The following is a 21,156-nucleotide window of genomic DNA, read 5'->3' as shown; positions in this document are numbered from 1 at the left end:
GAAAATATAAGTACATTAAAAAACTACAGAAAAACATATAAAAAATGTTAATTATTTATTTAGAAAATGTTTGATGTGTAAAAAAAATATTTTAGCTTTATACATAAAGTGTACAACATGTATGGCAAAAATAAGATATGTATTGGAAAAATAAAAAACTACAAACGGGAAAAAGGAAAAAAATATTAAACCATAGAAAACTGCTGAAAATAGTAAAGAAAACACATAGAAAGGAAGTAACAAAAAACATTGAAAATCGACCAAAATATAAAGATCAACACAAAAAAAGAATAAAAGAATAAAATTGTAAACTGATGGAATTCATAAAGAAAAAAATGCAAGAAAGGAAATAAAAGAAAAAAATTGGTGGGAACCAACAGAAACCCGAAGAAAATACAAAATAAAGAAAGATTGAAAAAATTAGTGAAAACCATAAATAATATCACAAAAATAAAAAAATATCGATGAAAGCTGGACCAGTCCAACCAATAGGTAGAAAATAGAAGAAAAACCGAACAAAACACTAGAGCGAGCGAGCGAAAGAAAACCCAACAAAAAGGCCACCCCAACAACTATGCTTGGGGAAAAGCTTCGGGCAATACCTACTTACACCTCGGTACGGGCGCTACATAGCCCCGGCGCCCTCCCGCTTACCACCACAAGGGCAGGTTTGGTCATTTGTCAATGACCTAGAGCATATATAAGCCGCTTATTGGCATGCACTCGATTCACTCTCACTTGGATCAAAGAAAGGGGTGGGCACTAGAACTCCGAAATACGCCAGGGAGGCCTCAGGAACAAGTCTTAGTAGTATCAAACGTATGGAACTGATGTTGAGGAATAGAAGGAGATGGTATTTGGAGTCTTGTATGACTCTACCCTACAACTAAACCTCCCTCGATATCTTCCTAAGATAGAACTAGGTTGTGCTGCATCGAGGTGACTATATGTATTAAAAAAAGCATCGAAATGTCATTTTTGTTGGTGGTATGAGAACCTTAGCTCTAAGGTGGTCGTAGACATCATCTACTGATCATTATTGCTCGCTAATGTTTTATTTTTTTTCATGACAAGAATACATGATATGTTGGGTTGCACTTTGGACTTGAGACCAGTTTTTCTCTATAAAAAAATTCCGGCCTCGTGAACTGGACCGTATGACCGGGTTAAGTTTAACTGCAAAGAAATGAACAAAAGGCCATGTACATCACTGGTGTGGCCTTTGTCCTTCCGTGTCTAGAAAGCTCCCACGTCGTGCATATGTCACTTTGCAAAGTTAAAACAAAGTGCAATTGCAAGCACATCATCAACTGTACGTGGACTTTCCTTGTGGATCTCACTTTCGAAAATGATATTGCCTCTGTAAAAGAAATATAAGATTGTTTAGATCACTAATATAGTGATCTAAATGATCTTTATTTCTTTATAGAAGGACTAGTACGGTAAAACCAGGTCAAGGCAATAAGGACTAAAAAAATTAACAAATTAGGGAAGGGTGGACCCCCCCTCCACATCAAAACTAGTGTGCAACCATCAACATGTACATCCACGTTCCACCCAAAGAAAGTGTCCTACTATTAGACTAGATTTTCCCTTCTCCAGGCGTGCTCCACTCCCAAAGCTCCTCGCTTTGGTTCCCCCTCCCTCTAACGGTCTTCTTCGGAGGCATGGCTTTATTTCGGTGACCCCCATTATTGCTCTCCCTTTCCCCATTTCTTCTTGTTGTTTTTTCCTTCCTAGTGTCATCTTGTGAAGCTACATGCATCACCGGTTCACCGGGAACATCATCCACGAGGTTGAGCAGCAGTTCTAGGTTTTCCACGACCTTCGACATGTCCGGCCTGCTCTTTGGGCTGCCACTCAGGCACTGGTATGCCACCAGGGCTGCCTTATGAGCTGCCATGGTGGCATACTTACCCTCCAAAGCAGGGTCCATGATTTTTCCTAGCTTTTCTGGGTCTTTGAGCCACGACCGCATGTGCTGGACTAGGTGGTGCTCCCTACTAGGTCTAGTCTTGTCCACGGCTCGTCTTCCAGTGAGGATTTCTAGAAGAACGACACCAAAGCTGTAAACATCGCTTTTCGCTGTCAGGTGACCTAGAAATCAAAATCAAATGAACCGTTAGAAGTTGAAAAAAAATGCATGCACGAGAGAGAGAGAGAGAGAGAGAGAGAGAGAGAGAGAGAGAGAGAGAGAGAGAGAGTATACCGGTTAGGATGTACTCTGGTGCGGCGTAGCCATGGGTGCCCATGACACGTGTCGAGACATGGGTCTCGTCACCTTCCGGTCCATCCTTTGCAAGGCCAAAATCAGATAACTTCGCCTTGTAGTCCTACATGACAAAGTTCAGCCATTTTAGCACCACATCGCAAAAATGTACCAACCATGCACTAATGAGCTCCATCGAACACAAACTCTGGAAAGTTGTTGCTTATGACACTATGGGTTTTAAACAGGCGGTAACGATGAAATATTTGGCTAGAGTGCATTCTTTCGAATAGGCCTTCGCGCAACTTTCTAAATAGAAAGCCACACGCCCCCCCCCCCCCCCCCCCCCCCTCCCTTCCAATCAGACAGATGTCGTTCGGCGCCCAAACTAACAACTGAATTGCTTTTGATAATAAAATGACTTGAGTGCTGGTTTGATGGGGCCTTCCAATTTGTTTCATTTCTTATCATCCATTTGTAAAGAAGAGAGTCTGCGTTGGCTACCTGAACTGATTTTTGATTAGTAGTTACATGTCTTAATCAGTAAAGCAAGCTTTGACAAATACAAGGGCTAAACAGCTTGATCAACGTTCTCGCTTTCTTTCAGTGAGTTGAAAAGTCGTATGCATGCCCCCGTGGAAACTAGTCAGAAGTACACTAGTAGGACTAATTAATTAACGTAATGTATATACTACTCGCCCACACATTTGTCAGTATATATGTGTGTTCACCAAGTCAAAACCCAGCTACTGCCTACCAACTTCAAGGTTTTGACGAGCTCGTCATTTGCGTGAGGCCAACCCAGAAAACGGGGTGGAGGCTAGCATCAGAATGACGTACCAACAATAATTGGGCATATACAATAGTAGTATGACATATGTGTACTAATTGGAATTAAATATGTGAATGGATGAAATAAAATTGAACTGTTCCCCGGCCAAAAATAAAATAAAATGTTAAGCAATAATTCATTACCGGATCGAGTAAGATGTTGGATGCCTTGAAGTCGCGATATATGACGGGCTTCTCCGCGTCGTGAAGGAAGGCGAGGCCCTTGGCGGCGCCCACCGCGATGTTCAGCCGGGTTGACCACGACAGAACGGGAGGAAACTCTGCCAAACAAGAACCAAATTCAGGGTCAGTGTGAAAGTTTGATATTTTTGCGACGCTCGTGTAGACATGCCAAGTTAGTTCTAACGCACATAGGCGTCATCACATCGTGTTTAGAGTCAATGCGCTCGATCTTTTTTTATCGAGATGATGACTAATCATCACCACATCATGTACAACTATAGTAATATTTTGGTAATCATTTGGCACGAGTGGCTAGCTATCGTAAAACAACCAATCAACAATATTTTTGGTAATCGTAAAAAAAAAATATTTTTGGTAATGAAAAGATCCAAACTGTGATGTGATCAGAGTGCAGTTTTTGTTGAGGTTTTTTTGTTGTTGAAGTTTTTGCAAACAGCTAATAGTCTAGTTCGACTTTCGCGTAATAGCTGAACTTGTGGCGCAGTTTCTCTGATAAAAATCGACGACGAGAAGGTTGAAGGCTCGTTGTTGAAAAAAAGGGTCTGGTTCGATGGCAACAACTGGGCCTGTCAATTCCCACCCGCCCAAAGGAAATGGACGCAAGTCGTCCGTTCCACAGAAAATCTAAGAATGCTCAAACAGGGTAATGTCGGACTGGTCAACTAGCTCATGTTCAGTTCAGATGGGCCCTCGAAAGGAAGTGTTTTCTTCTTGTTTCTGGTTAATTAGTCAATACTAGATTGATTGCTGAAAGCAGCTACATCTATATCTGTCTTTCCCGCGATAAGAAAAACTAGCTACAGGAGGAGAATCCATGGAGTAGTAGTAATGGAATGCAACTAGTAGTAGTTAACTAGCTAGCGTCTAGTCAGCGGCCGGCTCATGAACTGATAAATAAGCAAGCGATAGATGCTGACGTCGACGGTGGTAATATAATATGGCACACGCTACACGGCATGTGTACGCAGCTAGCTGAAGTTTTTAACGGCGGCATGCAGCACACGTTGCTCGAACGAGCGTGCACACACATGTTCCACCAAATGCAGGGAGACTAGTTAATCAAGGTCAATATACTTATGCCGGTCTTACTAAATTTTACTTAGTCACTCTCGTGGTTAAAGTAAATATGGATCTTCTTTTATTGAACTACTTAGTTGAAGCGTAACAATCAACATTTCTAGTTGGAAACGTATGTTCAAGATATATAGCTGATGTTTTCCTACTATACTAATCAATAAACTACTCCCTCCATCCCATAATTAGTAATTACATTCCAAATAATAATAATTATAGAGAAGTGAAACAAAGTAGGTTGCTGCTTACTTTTGAAGAGATGGTTCTCGAGGCTGCCTTTGGCCATGTACTCGTAGACGAGCAGCCGGTTCTCGTCCTCGCAGCAGTAGCCGATGAGCTTCACGAGGTTCGTGTGCCGGAGCTGCCCCAGGAAGATCACCTCCGACTGCACCAAAGCAACCAGCACCAATCAGTCAAACCCATCCATGCATGGCTGTGTGCATCACACGTACTCATCTACTAGGTTGTTAACCCCATCACGCTACGCGGTGGGCACGCACGCACCAGCCACTCCTTGTGGCCCTGGGCGCCCTGGGGGTCCCAGAGCTTGACGGCGATGGGCTGCGCCTTGAGCCCGGGCTTGACCTTGTCGTCGACGGCGCCCTTGTAGACCGGCCCGAACCCGCCCTCGCCGAGGAAGTTGTCGTCCAGGAACCCCTGCGTCGCCGCTTTGAGCTCCGCCACCGTGAACACGTGCAGGTTGGAGCCCACCAGCGACACCGACAGCTCCTGCTCCGACGCCGCGCTCATGCTCATCACGTCCGTGAACGACAGCCGCTGCCCGACTCCGCCCCCCACCGCCGCCGCCGACGACTCGCGCTTCCTCGGGACAGGGCCGGGGCGGACCTGCTTCCCCGTCTTCCCGCCGCCCCCGCCCAGGCAGCTGCCCAACAGGGAGCCCCACGCCGACCGCTGCTTCTTCTTGGACGCCCTCGGCATCCTGCTAGCAAGGAAGCTTGCTTGACCTTGATTGTGAGTCGTGACCGACTTGATTGTGAGCTTGAAAGTGTTGCGTGGATCGGAAGATGGGATTGGATCGAGAGAAGCCCACGCGAGGAGTATTTGTAGCAGGGAAGAAATGGCAACGAGGAGGAAGATGAAGAGCCCGTGTGGCCGGCCGTGTGGAGAGACGACCGTACGAGCCTTTTACCCACCTACCGCCGAATACATGGACGTCTTCTTCTAGTACTACTTCGACTCTTTGCCGCGTTGAGGCGGTTGACTTGCAGGTCGGGTGACATGTCGCTCCACTGACCGTTGACTCGTCAAAGCTACAGGCTGGTGATTGTTAGAAATAAATGTTTTTGACGGGTTGTTAGAAATAAATGGGCTTGGCTCATTAACAATTTATGAAATCCCAAAGTGGCCTGTGTGAAAACGGTAAGGGGGTGGGGTGCTGCTAAAGTTTAATCTCGTGCCCCTAGTTAAGGAAGAGTTGGACCTCTTTATATATAGTGGGTTCTCGTGTTGAGAAAAGAAAGAAGAGATCATGCGCGTGCTCGCCCACCTCGCCGAGCCCGGGGCGACGCGTACATCCAACATGCGCATGAATGGTCCGCCGAAATTCGGTTCCTTGCCTTACAGAGGCGCGGCTTCCTTTTGATGTTTTACTTTTTGGTGTCTTGACCGACAAGTTGATTTGTTTCCTTATCCGGTAAGTTTGACTTGAAAATCAAGTCGGTTTGAGAACGTGGTCGCGACACAATTCCTATATATGATGCTTACACTACTGGAATCAGAAACTTTGCCTTCAGCCGGTTCTTTGCCATCAGCTTAAAGAAAACTGATGGCAAAGAAGCAGCTGACGACAAAAAAATTGTTTGCAGAACCTTTGTCGTCCGCAAGCTGACGGCAAAGAGGTAGGGTGGGCCGCTAGCGAGAGGCAGCTAATGGCCACTGTCTTTGCTGTCCGCTAGCTGGCGGCAAAAAAACTTTGCCATCCGCTAGCAGACGGCAAAGAAAGTGGCCAAACTAACGTCCGTTAGCTAGGCTCTTTGCCGTCTGCTAGCGGACGGCAAAGAGCTGTGCCCTATATATCTGACAAAACGCCCTCGCCCTACCCCTCTCTCTCCCTCCCCTCATCCCAACCCTGCGCCGCCGCCCTGCCGCGGCCGCCCCGCCTCGCCGCCCCGCCCCGCTGCGCCGGGCCGCCCGGCCCGCCTTGCTGCCCCAGCTGCCCGTCTCGTCCGCGGCGCCCCGTCCGCGCCGCCTTGCCGCCCCGGACGCCCCGCCTCGCCGCGCAGCCCCGGGCCGCCTCGCCGCCCCGCCCCGCCGCGCCGGGCCACTCCGCCCCGCTGCGCCGCTCCGGCCGCCCGGCCCGCCTCGCCGCCCCGCCTCGCCGCCCTGCCCCGTCGCGCCGGGCCGCTCCGCCCTGCCGCGCCGCTCCGGCCGCCCCGGCCCGCCTCGCCGCCCCGGCTGCCCCGTCCCGTCCGCGGCGCCCAGTCTGCGCCGCCTCGCCGCCCCGGCCGCCTCGCCCCTCTGTGCCGCCCCGCCCTGCCCGGCCCACCCCGCCTCGCCGCCGCGGCCGCTCCAAAGTGAGACCTTTTCTTCTTTTTTTCCTGTTTTTTAGATTTATTTTAATTAGGTTTAGTATAATTTAGTTTAGGTTTTGGTTAGTTTAGTTTAGGTTAGGTTAAGTTCCTGGTTTAGTTTAGGTTTAGTTTAGTTAGTTTAGTTTAGGTTTAGTTTAGTTTAGGTTAGTTTAAGTTTCTGGTTTATTATGAACATGTGAAATTTGTTGTTATTTTTTAAGTTTAAGCATTCATTCCCGCATCTGCGTCGATGATCCCTATCCCGCATCCTCGTCATCGACTCGGCGGAGGAGGCCTGCTTGATTAGAGGGGCCATGTCCGAGACTGGGCTTCGCCGGGCTGGTACTGTGTGTCAGCCTGATTTTTGGCCCTTTCTTTTTCTTTTGGTTTTCTGAGGTTTTTGCTTGAGTTTTCTTTTTTCGTGGCTTTGTGGTCTGGAAACTGAAGAAGATGTCCTCTTCTTTGTTTCCAGAGTGGCTTGTCATTCCCAAATCCTTCCCTAGACCCTGTCATTTTCATCCTAGCCCAAATCCCAATATTCTTTTTATTGGGAATATTCCTTTTCTATTAAAGGAATAACTCAAATTGCCCTAGGTTGTGAAGCAACCTTTATTTCCATCACTCCTAAAATTCCCAAATAATTCTCATCAATTGCTTGGGTTATATCTTTCTCAAATATGGCAAAATATTTCATTTCTCATGTTTATCATCATGCTCAAGTAATTCATTTCCTATTCTGCCCTAAATGGCACATTGTGAAGCAAGTGCTATTTTCCTTTTCCCTATTAACCTCAAAATCCTTGGACACATTTTCCTGTCCATATCACTGCCACATGCCAAAATGCAACCTCATTTGCCTAGTAATTATTTAATTATGATTTTCCAAAGTTTCTATCCAGAAAGAAGCTTTGTGAAGGAGGTGCAAGCTAGGCATATCCAAATGAGTTGCCATTTTGCATGATTCCTCATATCATCACATCATAGCCCTCCACCAAAGTAGAGCTCATTTCATGCCTCCATGTGAGCTTATCTTCAATTCTTTGATTCTGTCCAAAATTTCAGTTTGTGAAGCAAGCATATTTTATCTTGCTCCATTATGGCTGCCAATTTTTCTGGACCTTCTATTATCCATATAACCTACCTCCACCCATTTTGGGCATGGTTCATCAAGCCATTATTCCTCTAGCATTTCTGCAAGTTTCTGTCCAGAGGAGATGTTTGTGAAGCAAGTACCAGTTTGGCTTGGCCAATTGGTATGAGACTTTTTGAGAATCTTCGTAGGACCAAATGACTCTGCCTTGCCCAATTTGAGCTGAATTTGACACTCCATGTGAGTGCACCTTCCTGATCAAGTTTCGGGACCAGATTATGCAGTTGCAAAGCAAGTGCATTAAATCTTGGTCCATTTCCTGCCAAACTCCCCAGTATGGTAGTTCTTCCTAAGCTAATCACCCAGACAACTCCACTGACCACAATCACTTCCCTGTTGATCGCCAGTGCACGACCAAGTTTACTGCAGTGAACTTCAGGCGATGACTACCATTTAACCACTGCGTCTTTAACCAAGTTACCACCTCAGTTGCAACCTACCCAGGAAGGACTAAACCCCAGACACCATTTGGGCGACAGTGTGGCACTGTGTGCACCAGTGCGCGCGGTGACCACTGCTTTGGCACACACTGGCCGTGCCCAGAACGTCTTCCTGCTCGGGCCCCTTCTCTGCTCGGCATCTCAGCGAGCACGGGCCTGTCTACCGTGTTCCCCGCGTCGTCTTCGTCCTCCTGGAGCCATTTCCCCCTCCGTCCGTTTCTTCGTCGGTGCTCGTCGCCGCGCGCCCACGACCGAGCTGTAGCCGACAAGGCTTTAATGGCGTTCGGCCGCTTCTCCTCTGTGCCCTCGGCCCTTCCTGCCCTGTGCGCCTCTGTAGCTCGTCCGCACCCCCCTCAGCGTGATCCCGCGCCCTCCCGTGATCGCTGCCGTCTCCAGAGCATGGCCGGACGCGAGCGGCGGCACCCAAGCCACGGCCACACGTCCACGGCCTCCCCTCCTCGCCCCGCCTATATATAGCCTACCCCGAGGCTGTTCGGCCTCACCACCAGCCTCACACCACCTCCACCAACCCCCCCGGCCTCTCCCTGGAGCTCCAGAGCTCCTCCCCACCTCTCTCGGCCGCCATGGCCGCCGCGAAGCTCGGCTTAAATCCGAGCCATCCGAGCCCTCCCCCTCCCTCCTGACCTCACCATAGCTCCACCCAGACCCCGGCGGTCCTCCCCGTGTCCTCGCCCCACCGCCGGAGCCACCTTGGCCGCATGCCCCAAGATCAACCGCCGCCTCTGCCTCCTTCTTCCACCAACCGTCGCCGCCTCCCCACTCCTCCCCGGGGCTTGTTTTCCCCCTGGATGGATGCGGTGGGCCGCGCCGCGCTCGCCGGTGGCCTCCCCTTGGCCGGAGTTGGCCGGAGCCGCGAGGCCAGCGGCGGCGGCGGCACCCCTCCCTCTGTTCTGCGCCCGCGTCGGGGGGAAGAAGAGGAGGAGCGGGAGGAGGGAGTTGACCGAGCGCGTGGACCCCGCGGCCCCACCAGTCAGTGACCCGGGGGGTTGACCCCGCTGACGCTGACGTGGCAAGTGGAGACGTATTCGGGCGTGTGCGTTTTCATCTGCAGAAAGCGTATCGCGTGAAGTGCGCTTCCTCTTTGGGTAAGTGTATTTCGTTTGTTCTTCGGGCGCAAATGCGCTTTCCTCTCTGGAAAGCGTATTTTCTGAAATCTTCTTCTGCCTTATCCACTCAGGGGCTTGTTTGTGATGATATTTTTTTGCAGATTAGTCCCTAAACTTCCTCACCTCACAACTTTTTACTCGTAACTCCAAATGAGGTGATTCCAAAGCCCATTTCTTCGTCTCGTCGAGCCCGTTCTGTTGGTCACACTTTGTCCATGTGTTAACATTATGAAAATGACCATTTTGCCCTTGCACGTAAACAGCCCCTCCGGGAGAGAACTGTTTCCGACAAATCTTTTCGCGGCTTCACAGCACTTCTTCCCGGTGCCTTCTTCACCCCCAAGCAAGCCACAATACCCACTTGCATGATAGTCATGCAGTAGCCATGGTTTTCAACTCGAATATTTAATAAATGTTTTCCTATTTAAAACATGGTTATCGTTAATCCGGTGCTGCTTAGAGTTTCATGTTCACTCTCGTGTTATGTTGTCTTGCACCTGGTTATCTTGTACTAGTTGCTAGTATTACTTTCATATGCTTATGCTTGCCAGTAGTACATGTTGATGTTGGTGATGGCCTTCGGTGCATGACTATCGTCTGTTCCGAGTGTCGTCGTTATGCATGTTCCATTGCATCCAGTTGGTTAAATGATTGCATGGTAGCATTCTTGATATGTCTTGCATGATATTTATTGTTGATGCTAGTGGTCATGCTAGGTTTCTATGAGTAGTGTTGTACTTGTGATATTCATGCATCGTCATTATACTATGCTCAGTTGGATATGATTCATTGTGGATATGGTGGATAGTTATGTTGCACCCCGTGCTTATGTTGATAGCATGTTCATGCATTGTAATTGCATCATGTTATTTTATCATGGCTCAGCATATTGCATTCAAGTTTAACCGGATTAAATTGAACTTGAACAACTGTTTGGTGAGTCATGGTGCCACCATATCGAGCTGACCAGTGCAACCACGCTTACCTTTATGGGAAGGTCCTAACTGGGTATATTGTCGTGCCTCTCACCGGTGCCTCCAACGAGGGAAGGTTATGGGCGTGCGGTACCCTGGCCCGGTAAGCAGACATAACCTTGTGTGCTCGTAGTTGGATGATAAGCGCTTTTGTCCCCGTTTGGGACCGTTTTGTTTGGCCACGACGGTGGCCGTTGGTGCCTTTGGTAGACACGGGGCCACCCAGGACTTATCCCAGAGGGGAGTTTGTCGAAGTGGCCGGGAGAGTGTCATGGCAGTAGGACGGTTTTGTCGGAACGCCGCTGGTCCACCCGAATGGGAGTGCGAGGCCATGGGTTCCATGGTGTGGGTACAATGTACTAACCTCTGCAAAGTGTATATTAAATCTATCGATAGCCGTGCCCGCGGATAAGGGCCCAGTTCGTGTCGGTCACACTATGAGTCAACAACAACAATAATAATAATGTGCTTAATAACAACCACGGTTCGGTGATGAGATAAGTTGGTTGTGATCGCCGGAAAGATCACCGTTTGAGACCAAGTGTTGGGCATGGTTGTGATCGCCGGAAAGATCACCGTTTGGTTACGAAGTAACCCGTTGAGCCCAGAGTGGTTCCGTTTGTGATCCGGGAATGATCACCGTGGTATCGAGGATACCGAGTTGTTGGATATTCGTGATGTTGTGCGAGAATCGTGTGTAAAGATGACGCTCCTTGTGGTCATTTAATGATTACTACGGTATTGTTTATAGCAAGCTTGATTTGATCCTGAGATGATCGTGTGATGTCTGAGGTTGGTAAGTGATGCATGTGATGGTTACGAGGTAACCCGAGCAGAATAAATGGTGCATAAAGTGTCATCATGTTGCATGATAGTATCGTCAGATTTATATGTACATGTCATGCTCATATTGTTCTAGCAGTATTATGTTCATGTTGTTCATGCCATGTTATCCTGATGATCTCATGATAATTCCTGCTTAACCTATAATTGTCATGCTGTTGTTTGTCTTGAATGCTTCTAGTTATTGTGAGCTTGCAAGTACATTCAATGTACTGACCTGGCGTGTCATGCCAGCATGCAGGTCGTGCCTGGATTGCCTGCTTGTTTGGTGTTGTTCCTGTGTTCGCGAGCTAGGATAAACGTTCCAGCCAGAGTCCTTGCGGATTGGAGTCCATCATCGCCGTTCGTTGTTCCACTGCTAGTAGTTGTTCCGCTGCTTTGAGTTGCTATGCTGCTTGTATAGAGCAAGCGTGGTTGGCATAGTGTCGCCGTGCCGATGTTATTCATTGTAATATCGGAACCCTTGTATTCATATTCATGTTGTAATAGAGAGTTGGTTTGTCCTATACTAAGCAGTGCCATATTCCAGAAGACTTCACCTTGATCTCTGGGCTGGAATATGGGGCGTTCCAGTTTTCTCTGAGCCGGGGTGCCACAACGCTTGGTATTAGAGCAGGTCTGGCTGTAGGATGCCCTAGCCCGCGCGAACGTTAGAAAGTGGTAGTATAGACCCCAGTTGGTTTGTTGCACTTGATTGTTGCATTTGTTTGTCGCATAGCATGCATATAGATTATTATTTTGTCACTAACGGTTAATCTTGTGAGTGTAGGTGGCACCGTTTTCGGTCCACCGCCTGCACCCCGCTTCTTAGCATGTCTGCTCTTTGGTGTTCGGCGTCATCTCTGTTCCAGCAGAGTGATGCCCTGGTACCCAGAGTTCCAGACACCATTTGCAGGAGTTATGCTCAGGTATCGCATATATTTTTCCACCACCCTCCCATATTATTTCGGTGATAGACTTGTTTCTATCCCGAATCATGCCATCCATCTCGTCCCTCTGGCAACCCTTACTGATCTTGGTTATCAGAAAAGGGCAATGCCAGCGAGCCTTCTTTTTCCACCGCTACCCTACCCAGTCATTCTATTCTTTGGACGTGTACGAATCCCTTTCGTACGCTTGATGATGATGTGATCGTGAATTTTGTGTCTCGCTACTTGATCATCAAGTCCGTCCTCACCTGTGTATCCATCCAGATCCAGCCACTGTTCAGCCAGTGCTTGGTGTAGCTTCGGTTACGCCAACTCCTTCCACACATGATATAATTTTCGTGCACACCGCCACAACATATTAGACCGTAATACCGGAGTTTCCGCGCGATTTGTGTGCTTAGCTGTGCATGCATTTATGGCGTGAGTAGCAGTAATATGTGATGATTGCTTGATTAATTATATTAGTAATATGCTTGTGTGCTTTTGTTTTAGTCGTTTCTTTTGCTTCTTTCTTTGGGCCTTCGGTGTACAAATTTACTCCCTATTAAAGTTGCTCGTCAGCCGACACCGGACCCGAAGAGTCAGCAAGAAATGCATATATTTGGAAACTCAGCTAAACACAATGGAATTGTCAGCAGACTGCAGTGAAGTTGGAAATAGCTCATCTGAATACAAAAGAAATCCTGGACGGAATGCCAGTATAAAGTTTGCATTAACGTGCACTCGTCACAAAAGTATGGAATTATCAGCCGACTGCATTCAGACTGGGGGATATCTGATCATGTTACTGAGTGTCAAGTCTCCCTCAGCGTGCACTCCTCATAGGAGAAATGATCAAATCAGCAAGAAGATAAATTGTGTGCAAGGTTGACAGAATATTATCAAAGGTATGACTCAGATACAAGTTTAATTTTTCGTTGAGGATGATTTTGGCACCCGATGTACCTGGAAGCAAGCAAAAATATGGCATGTACTCAGAAAGGAGGATAGTCCTGCAAAACCCCGTTTCATACAAGAAATCAATAACAAAAAAAATTAAGATGGTTATATATGTGGAAATCGGTCCGCATATCACAATAAGAAGCTTCTGGTGTAAGCAACCCAATCTTCCCTCTCAAGATACCCGAGAAGCTTCCAAGGCAAGATTCATCTATCTTCCTCAGTACAATACATGGATGATTTCCCGTACAAGGTACTCTGCCTTCTTCAGTAAGCAACCGCAAAAGCTTCTAGCATAAGGTACTGAGTCTTTCCCCAGCAAAGTCTTTAAGGGGGTAAGCTTCTGAAGCATGATACCCAGTCTTCTTCAGCAAGCTGTCCGATGAAAGTTTCGAGCACAAGCCAGCCAATCTTCCTCAATAAGACATTGGTACAAGGTAGTACGCTGTGAATTGACAACATATGGCAGTGAATCCCAAGAATCAGATCCGCAACATTTTGGTCAGAAGCAAGAATCAGTCAGAATACACGTCTGTCTCGGGAATCAGATTCTCATATATATGCGGTGAGCATACCACCAAGATCTTACAAGTCACTCGGATGAGGATCTTACAACCACGTGAGGATGGTTAAGAGAAGAAAGCCAGTATACACCGCAATGTGACAAAGGATTATGAGGATTGACGACATTAATGAGCTCAATACAAGTACCTATGAACCTGGAAAGTGATCCTGATGAGCTCTTGTCCCCTTTTTCTCCAATGACGGCACCGCGCCTGTGATCTAAGCTGTTTTTAGCTATCCGGGGTGGATTCCGGTTTTTATTTCTCTCTTCAACGACTGTCACGAGTTCTGAGCTGCTTTTCGGCCGTCTCGTACAACTATTGAGTTTCTTTTTGTGACCGTAGCCCTATAGCTGCTTTTTGGCTATTTTAGGGAGCTGCCACTGTTGGAAATATGCCCTAGAGGCAATAATAAATGGTTATTATTATATTTCTTTGTTCATGATAATTGTCTATTATTCATGCTATAATTGTACTAGCTCGTTGATCAACAGATAGTCATGGTTTCCTGGCTATGGACATTGGATGTCATTGATAACGGGATCACATCATTAGGAGAATGATGTGATGGACAAGACCCAATCCTAAGCATAGCATAAAAGATCGTGTAGTTTCGTTTGCTAGAGCTTTTCCAATGTCAAGTATCTTTTCCTTAGACCATGAGATCATGCAACTCCCGGATACCGTAGGAGTGCTTTGGGTGTGCCAAACGTCACAACGTAACTGGGTGACTATAAAGGTGCATTACGGGTATCTCCGTAAGTGTCTGTTGGGTTGGCACGGATCGAGACTGGGATTTGTCACTCCGTGTGACGGAGAGGTATCTCTGGGCCCACTCGGTAATGCATCATCATAATGAGCTCAATGTGACTAAGGCGTTAGTCACGGGATCATGCATTGCGGTACGAGTAAAGAGACTTGCCGGTAACGAGATTGAACAAGGTATTGGGATACCGACGATCGAATCTCGGGCAAGTAACATATCGTTTGACAAAGGGAATTGCATATGGGATTGACTGAATCCTCGACATCGTGGTTCATCCGATGAGATCATCGTGAAACATGTGGGAGCCAACATGGGTATCCAGATCCCGCTGTTGGTTATTGACCGGAGAGGCGTCTCGGTCATGTCTGCATGTCTCCCGAACCCGTAGGGTCTACACACTTAAGGTCCGGTGACGCTAGGGTTGTAGAGATATATGTATGCGGAAACCCGAAAGTTGTTCGGAGTCCCGGATGAGATCCCGGACGTCACGAGAGGTTCCGGAATGGTCCGGAGGTGAAGAATTATATATAGGAAGTCCAGTTTCGGCCACCGGGAAAGTTTCGGGGGTTACCGGTATTGTACTGGGACCGCCGGAAGGGTCCCGGGGGTCCACCGGGTGGGGCCACCTATCCCGGAGGGCCCCGTGGGCTGAAAGTGGAAGGGAACCAGCCCTTAGTGGGCTGGGGCGCCCCCCTTGGGCCTCCCCCCCCATGCGCCTAGGGTTGGGAACCCTAAGGGGGGGGGGGAGTTCCCCCTTGCCTTGGGGGGCAAGGCAACCCCTTCCCCCCTTGTGGCCGCCGCCCCCCCTTGAGATCTCATCTCTTGGGGCCGGCGCCCCCCAGGGGGCCTATATAAAGGGGGGGAGGGAGGGCAGCACAACAGCCTTGGGCGCCTCCCTCCTCCCCTGCAACACCTCTCTCTCTCTCTCGCAGAAGCTCGGCGTAGCCCTGCGGAGACCCGCTACATCCACCACCACGCCGTCGTGCTGCTGGATCTCCATCAACCTCTCCTTCCCCCTTGCTGGATCAAGAAGGAGGAGACGTCGCTGCACCGTACGTGTGTTGAACGCGGAGGTGCCGTCCGTTCGGCACTCGGTCATCGGTGATTTGGATCACGGTGAGTACGACTCCGTCATCCACGTTCATTGGAACGCTTCCGCTCGCGATCTACAAGGGTATGTAGATGCACTCCCTTCCCCTCGTTGCTAGTATACTCCATAGATGCATCTTGGTGAACGTAGGAAAATTTTAAAATTATGCTACGATTCCCAACAGTGGCATCATGAGCCAGGCCTATGCGTAGTTACTATGCACGAGTAGAACACAAAGCAGTTGTGGGCGTTGAGTTTGCCAATTCTTCTTGCCGCTACTAGTCGTTTCTTGTTTCGGCGGCATTGTAGGATGAAGCGGCCCGGACCGACCTTACACGTACGCTTACGTGAGACTGGTTCCACCGACTGACATGCACTAGTTGCATAAGGTGGCTAGCGGGTGTCTGTCTCTCCTACTTTAGTCGGAACGGATTCGATGAAAAGGGTCCTTATGAAGGGTAAATAGAAATTGGCAAATCACATTGTGGTCATACGTAGGTAAGAAAACGTTCTTGCTAGAAACCTACAAACCACGTAAAAAACTTGCAACAACAAATTAGAGGACGTCTACTTGTTTTTGCAGCAAGTGCTATGTGATGTGATATGGCCAGAAGATGTGATGAATGATATATGTGATGTATGAGATTGATCATATTCTTGTAATAGGAATCACGACTTGCATGTCGATGAGTATGACAACCGGTAGGAGCCATAGGAGTTGTCTTTATTATTTTGCATGACCTGCGTGTCATTGAATAACGCCATGTAATTTACTTTACTTTGTTGCTAAACGCGTTAGCCATACAAGTAGAAGTAATCGTTGGCGTGACGACTTCATGAAGACACAATGATGGAGATCATGATGATGGAGATCATGGTGTCATGCCGGTGACGAAGATGATCATGGTGCCCCGAAGATGGAGATCAAAGGAGCATAATGATATTGGCCATATCATGTCACTATTTGATTGCATGTGATGTTTATCATGTTTTTTGCATCTTATTTGCTTAGAACGACGGTAGTAAGTAAGATGATCCCTTATAATAATTTCAAGAAAGTGTTCACCCTAACTGTGCACCGTTGCGAAGGTTCGTTGTTTCGAAGCACCACGTGATGATCGGGTGTGATAGATTCTAACGTTCGAATACAACGGGTGTTGACGAGCCTAGCATGTACAGACATGGCCTCGGAACACACGCAATACACTTAGGTTAACTTGACGAGCCTAGCATGTACAGACATGGCCTCGGAACACGGAGGACCGAAAGGTCGAGCATGTGTCGTATAGAAGATACGATCAACATGGAGATGTTCACCGATCTTGACTAGTCCGTCTCACGTGATGATCGGACACGGCCTAGTTGAATTCGGATCATGTTTCACTTAGATGACTAGAGGGATGTCTATCTGAGTGGGAGTTCATTAAATAATTTGATTATATGAACTTAATTATCATGAACTTAGTCTAAAATCTTTACACTATGTATTGTAGATCAAATGGCCCACGCTGTCCTCAATTTCAACGCGTTCCTAGAGAAAACCAAGCTGAAAGATGATGGCAGCAACTATACGGACTGGGTCCGGAACCTGAGGATCATCCTCATAGCAGCCAAGAAAGATTATGTCTTAGAAGCACCGCTAGGTGAAGCACCAATCCCTGAGAACCAAGACGTTATGAACGCTTGGCAGCAGCGTGCTGATGATTACTCCCTCGTTCAGTGCGGCATGCTTTACAGCTTAGAACCGGGTCTCCAAAAGCGTTTTGAGAAACATGGAGCATATGAGATGTTCGAGGAGCTGAAACTGGTTTTTCAAGCTCATGCCCGGGTCGAGAGATATGATGTCTCCGACAAGTTCTTCAGCTGTAAAATGGAGGAGAACAGTTCTGTTAGTGAGCACATACTCAGAATGTCTGCGTTGCACAACCGCTTGTCTCAGCTGGGAGTTAATCTCCCGGATGACGCGGTCATTGACAGAATCCTCCAGTCGCTTCCACCAAGCTACAAGAGCTTTGTGATGAACTACAATATGCAGGGGATGGAAAAGACCATTCCCGAGGTATATTCAATGCTGAAATCAGCTGAGGTAGAGATCAGAACAGAACATCAAGTGTTGATGGTGAATAAAACCACTAAGTTCAAGAAGGGCAAGGGTAAGAAGAACTTCAAGAAGGACGGCAAGGGAGTTGTCGCGCCCGGTAAGCCAGTTACCGGGAAGAAGTCAAAGAATGGACCCAAGCCCGAGACTGAGTGCTTTTATTGCAAGGGAAGTGGTCACTGGAAGCGGAACTGCCCCAAATATTTAGCGGACAAGAAGAAGGCCGGCAACACCCAAGGTATATGTGATATACAAGTAATTGATGTGTACCTTACCAGTACTCGTAGTAGCTCCTGGGTATTTGATACCGGTGCAGTTACTCATATTTGTAACTCAAAACAGGAACTACGGAATAAACGGAGACTGGCAAAGGACGAGGTGACGATGCGTGTCGGGAATGGTTCCAAGGTTGATGTGATCGCCGTCGGCACGCTACCTCTGCATCTACCCACGGGATTAGTTTTAAACCTCAATAATTGTTATTTAGTGCCAGCTTTGAGCATGAACATTGTATCTGGATCTCGTTTAATTCGAGATGGCTACTCATTTAAATCCGAGAATAATGGTTGTTCTATTTATTTAAGAGATATGTTTTATGGTCATGCCCCGCTGGTCAATGGTTTATTTTTGATGAATCTCGAACGTGATGTTACACATGTTCATAGTGTGAATACCAAAAGATGTAAAGTTGATAACGATAGTCCCACATACTTGTGGCACTGCCGCCTTGGTCACATTGGTGTCAAGCGCATGAAGAAGCTCCATGCAGATGAACTTTTGGAGTCTCTTGATTACGAATCATTTGACACGTGCGAACCATGCCTCATGGGTAAGATGACCAAGACTCCGTTCTCCGGAACAATGGAGCGAGCAACCAACTTATTGGAAATCATACATACCGATGTGTGCGGTCCAATGAGTGTTGAGGCTCGCGGAGGATATCGTTATGTTCTCACTCTCACTGATGATTTAAGTAGATATGGGTATGTCTACCTAATGAAACACAAGTCTGAAACCTTTGAAAAGTTCAAGGAATTTCAGAGTGAAGTCGAGAATCAACGTGACAGGAAAATAAAATTCTTACGATCAGATCGTGGTGGAGAATATTTAAGTCATGAATTTCGTACACACTTAAGGAAATGTGGAATAGTTTCACAACTCACGCCGCCTGGAACACCTCAGAGAAATGGTGTGTCCGAACGTCGTAATCGCACTCTATTGGATATGGTACGATCTATGATGTCTCTTACCGATTTACCGCTCTCATTTTGGGGTTATGCTTTAGGGACTGCCGCATTCACTTTAAATAGGGCACCGTCTAAATCCGTTGAGACGACACCGTATGAATTATGGTTTGGGAAGAAACCTAAGCTGTCGTTTCTAAAAGTTTGGGGATGCGATGCTTATGTCAAGAAACTTCAACCTGAAAAGCTCGAACCCAAATCGGAAAAATGCGTCTTCATAGGATACCCTAAGGAAACTATTGGGTATACCTTCTACCTCAGATCCGAAGGCAAGATCTTCGTTGCCAAGAACGGGTCCTTTCTAGAGAAGGAGTTTCTCTCGAAAGAATTGAGTGGGAGGAAAGTGGAACTTGATGAGGTGATACTCACCCCTTCCGAACTGGAAAGTAGCGCAGCACGGGAAAATGTTCCTGTGGTGCCTACACCGACTGGGGAGGAAGTTAATGATGATGATCATGAAACTTCAGATCAAGTTACTGCACTTCGTAGGTCCACAAGGACACGTTCCGCACCAGAGTGGTACGGCAACCCTGTCCTGGAAATCATGTTGTTAGACAACGGTGAACCTTCGAACTATGAAGAAGCGATGGCGGGCCCGGATTCCGACAAATGGCTAGAAGCCATGAAATCCGAGATAGAATCCATGTATGAAAACAAAGTATGGACTTTGACTGACTTGCCCGATGAGCGGCGAGCCATAGAAAACAAATGGATCTTTAAGAAGAAGACGGACGCAGATGGTAATGTGACCATCTACAAGGCTCGACTTGTCGCTAAGGGTTATCGACAAGTTCAAGGGGTTGACTACGATGAGACTTTCTCACCCGTAGCGAAGCTGAAGTCCGTCCGAATCATGTTAGCAATTGCCGCATACTATGATTATGAGATATGGCAGATGGACGTCAAAACGGCATTCCTTAACGGCTTCCTTAAGGAAGAGTTGTATATGATGCAGCCGGAAGGTTTTGTCGATCCTAAGAATGCTAACAAAGTATGCAAGCTCCAACGCTCAATCTATGGGCTGGTGCAAGCATCTCGGAGTTGGAACATTCGCTTTGATGAGATGATCAAAGCGTTTGGGTTCACACAGACTTATGGAGAAGCCTGTGTTTACAAGAAAGTGAGTGGGAGCTCTGTAGCATTACTCATATTATATGTGGATGACATACTGTTGATGGGAAATGATATAGAATTCTTGGAAAGTATAAAGGCCTATTTGAATAAGTGTTTTTCAATGAAGGACCTTGGAGAAGCTGCTTATATATTAGGCATCAAGATCTATAGAGATAGATCAAGACGCCTCATTGGTCTTTCACAGAGTACATACCTTGACAAGATATTGAAGAAGTTCAATATGGATCAGTCCAAGAAGGGGTTCTTGCCTGTATTGCAAGGTGTGCAATTGAGCACGGCTCAATGCCCGACCACGGCAGAAGATATAGAAGAGATGAGTGTCATCCCCTATGCCTCGGCCATAGGGTCTATTATGTATGCCATGTTGTGTACCAGACCTGATGTAAACCTTGCCGTAAGTTTGGTAGGAAGGTACAAAGTAATCCCGGCAAGGAACACTGGACAGCGGTCAAGAATATCCCGAAGTACCTGAAGAGGACTAAGGATATGTTTCTCGTTTATGGAGGTGACGAAGAGCTCGTCGTAAAGGGTTACGTCGACGCTAGCTTCGACACAGATCTGGATGACTCGAAGTCACAGACCGGATACGTGTATATTTTGAATGGAGGAGCAGTAAGCTGGTGCAGTTGCAAGCAAAGCGTCGTGGCGGGATCTACATGTGAAGCGGAGTACATGGCAGCCTCGGAGGCAGCACAGGAAGCAGTCTGGATGAAGGAGTTCATTACCGATCTAGGGGTGATTCCCAATGCGTCAGGCCCAATGACTCTCTTCTGTGACAACACTGGAGCTATTGCCCTTGCGAAGGAGCCCAGGTTTCACAGGAAGACCAGGCATATCAAGCGTCGCTTCAACTCCATTCGTGAAAGTGTTCAAAATGGAGACATAGATATTTGTAAAGTACACACAGACCTGAATGTAGCAGATCCGTTGACTAAACCTCTCCCTAGGGCAAAACATGATCAACACCAGGACGCAATGGGTGTTCGATTCATCACAATGTAACTAGATTA

The 21,156-nt window shown here is 47.4% G+C and overlaps 1 protein-coding gene and 1 long non-coding RNA gene across 2 annotated transcripts; one reads left to right on the top strand and one right to left on the bottom strand.

Annotated features, from left to right (window-relative positions):
* Positions 1 to 1,374: 1,374 nt before the first annotated feature.
* On the bottom strand, positions 1,375 to 5,483 carry LOC109786845 (serine/threonine-protein kinase RIPK). Its single transcript, XM_020345409.4, has 5 exons — positions 4,823 to 5,483; positions 4,568 to 4,703; positions 3,185 to 3,321; positions 2,210 to 2,333; positions 1,375 to 2,097 (listed from the first exon to the last, which is right to left on the bottom strand). Exons 1-5 carry the CDS (start codon positions 5,255 to 5,257, stop codon positions 1,583 to 1,585), a joined length of 1,347 nt encoding a protein of 448 aa, XP_020200998.2. The 5' UTR covers positions 5,258 to 5,483; the 3' UTR covers positions 1,375 to 1,582.
* A 3,486-nt stretch (positions 5,484 to 8,969) lies between these two features.
* LOC123494748 (uncharacterized) lies at positions 8,970 to 12,129 on the top strand. Its single transcript, XR_006666527.2, has 3 exons — positions 8,970 to 9,545; positions 9,668 to 9,721; positions 9,830 to 12,129. It is a non-coding gene; the product is annotated as an uncharacterized lncRNA (long non-coding RNA).
* The last annotated feature ends 9,027 nt before the right edge of the window (positions 12,130 to 21,156 follow it).

This window comes from Aegilops tauschii, chromosome 7, assembly GCF_002575655.3.
Source record: "Aegilops tauschii subsp. strangulata cultivar AL8/78 chromosome 7, Aet v6.0, whole genome shotgun sequence".
In the NCBI taxonomy this organism is placed as follows: domain Eukaryota; kingdom Viridiplantae; phylum Streptophyta; class Magnoliopsida; order Poales; family Poaceae; genus Aegilops; species Aegilops tauschii.
Note: the sequence above shows the minus strand (reverse complement) of the source record. Positions and strands in the feature narration are given on the sequence as shown.

Excerpts from the sequence above, each read along its gene's own strand:
- LOC109786845 (XM_020345409.4), bottom strand. The coding sequence starts at position 5,257 with ATGCCGAGGGCGTCCAAGAAGAAGCAGCGGTCGGCGTGGGGCTCCCTG. Across the intron at positions 4,704-4,822 it reads AGGGCCACAAGGAGTGGCTG|TCGGAGGTGATCTTCCTGGG; the intron begins GTGCGTGCGTGC and ends GCTTTGGTGCAG. Across the intron at positions 3,322-4,567 it reads CGAGAACCATCTCTTCAAAA|AGTTTCCTCCCGTTCTGTCG; the intron begins GTAAGCAGCAAC and ends CTTGTTTGGCAG.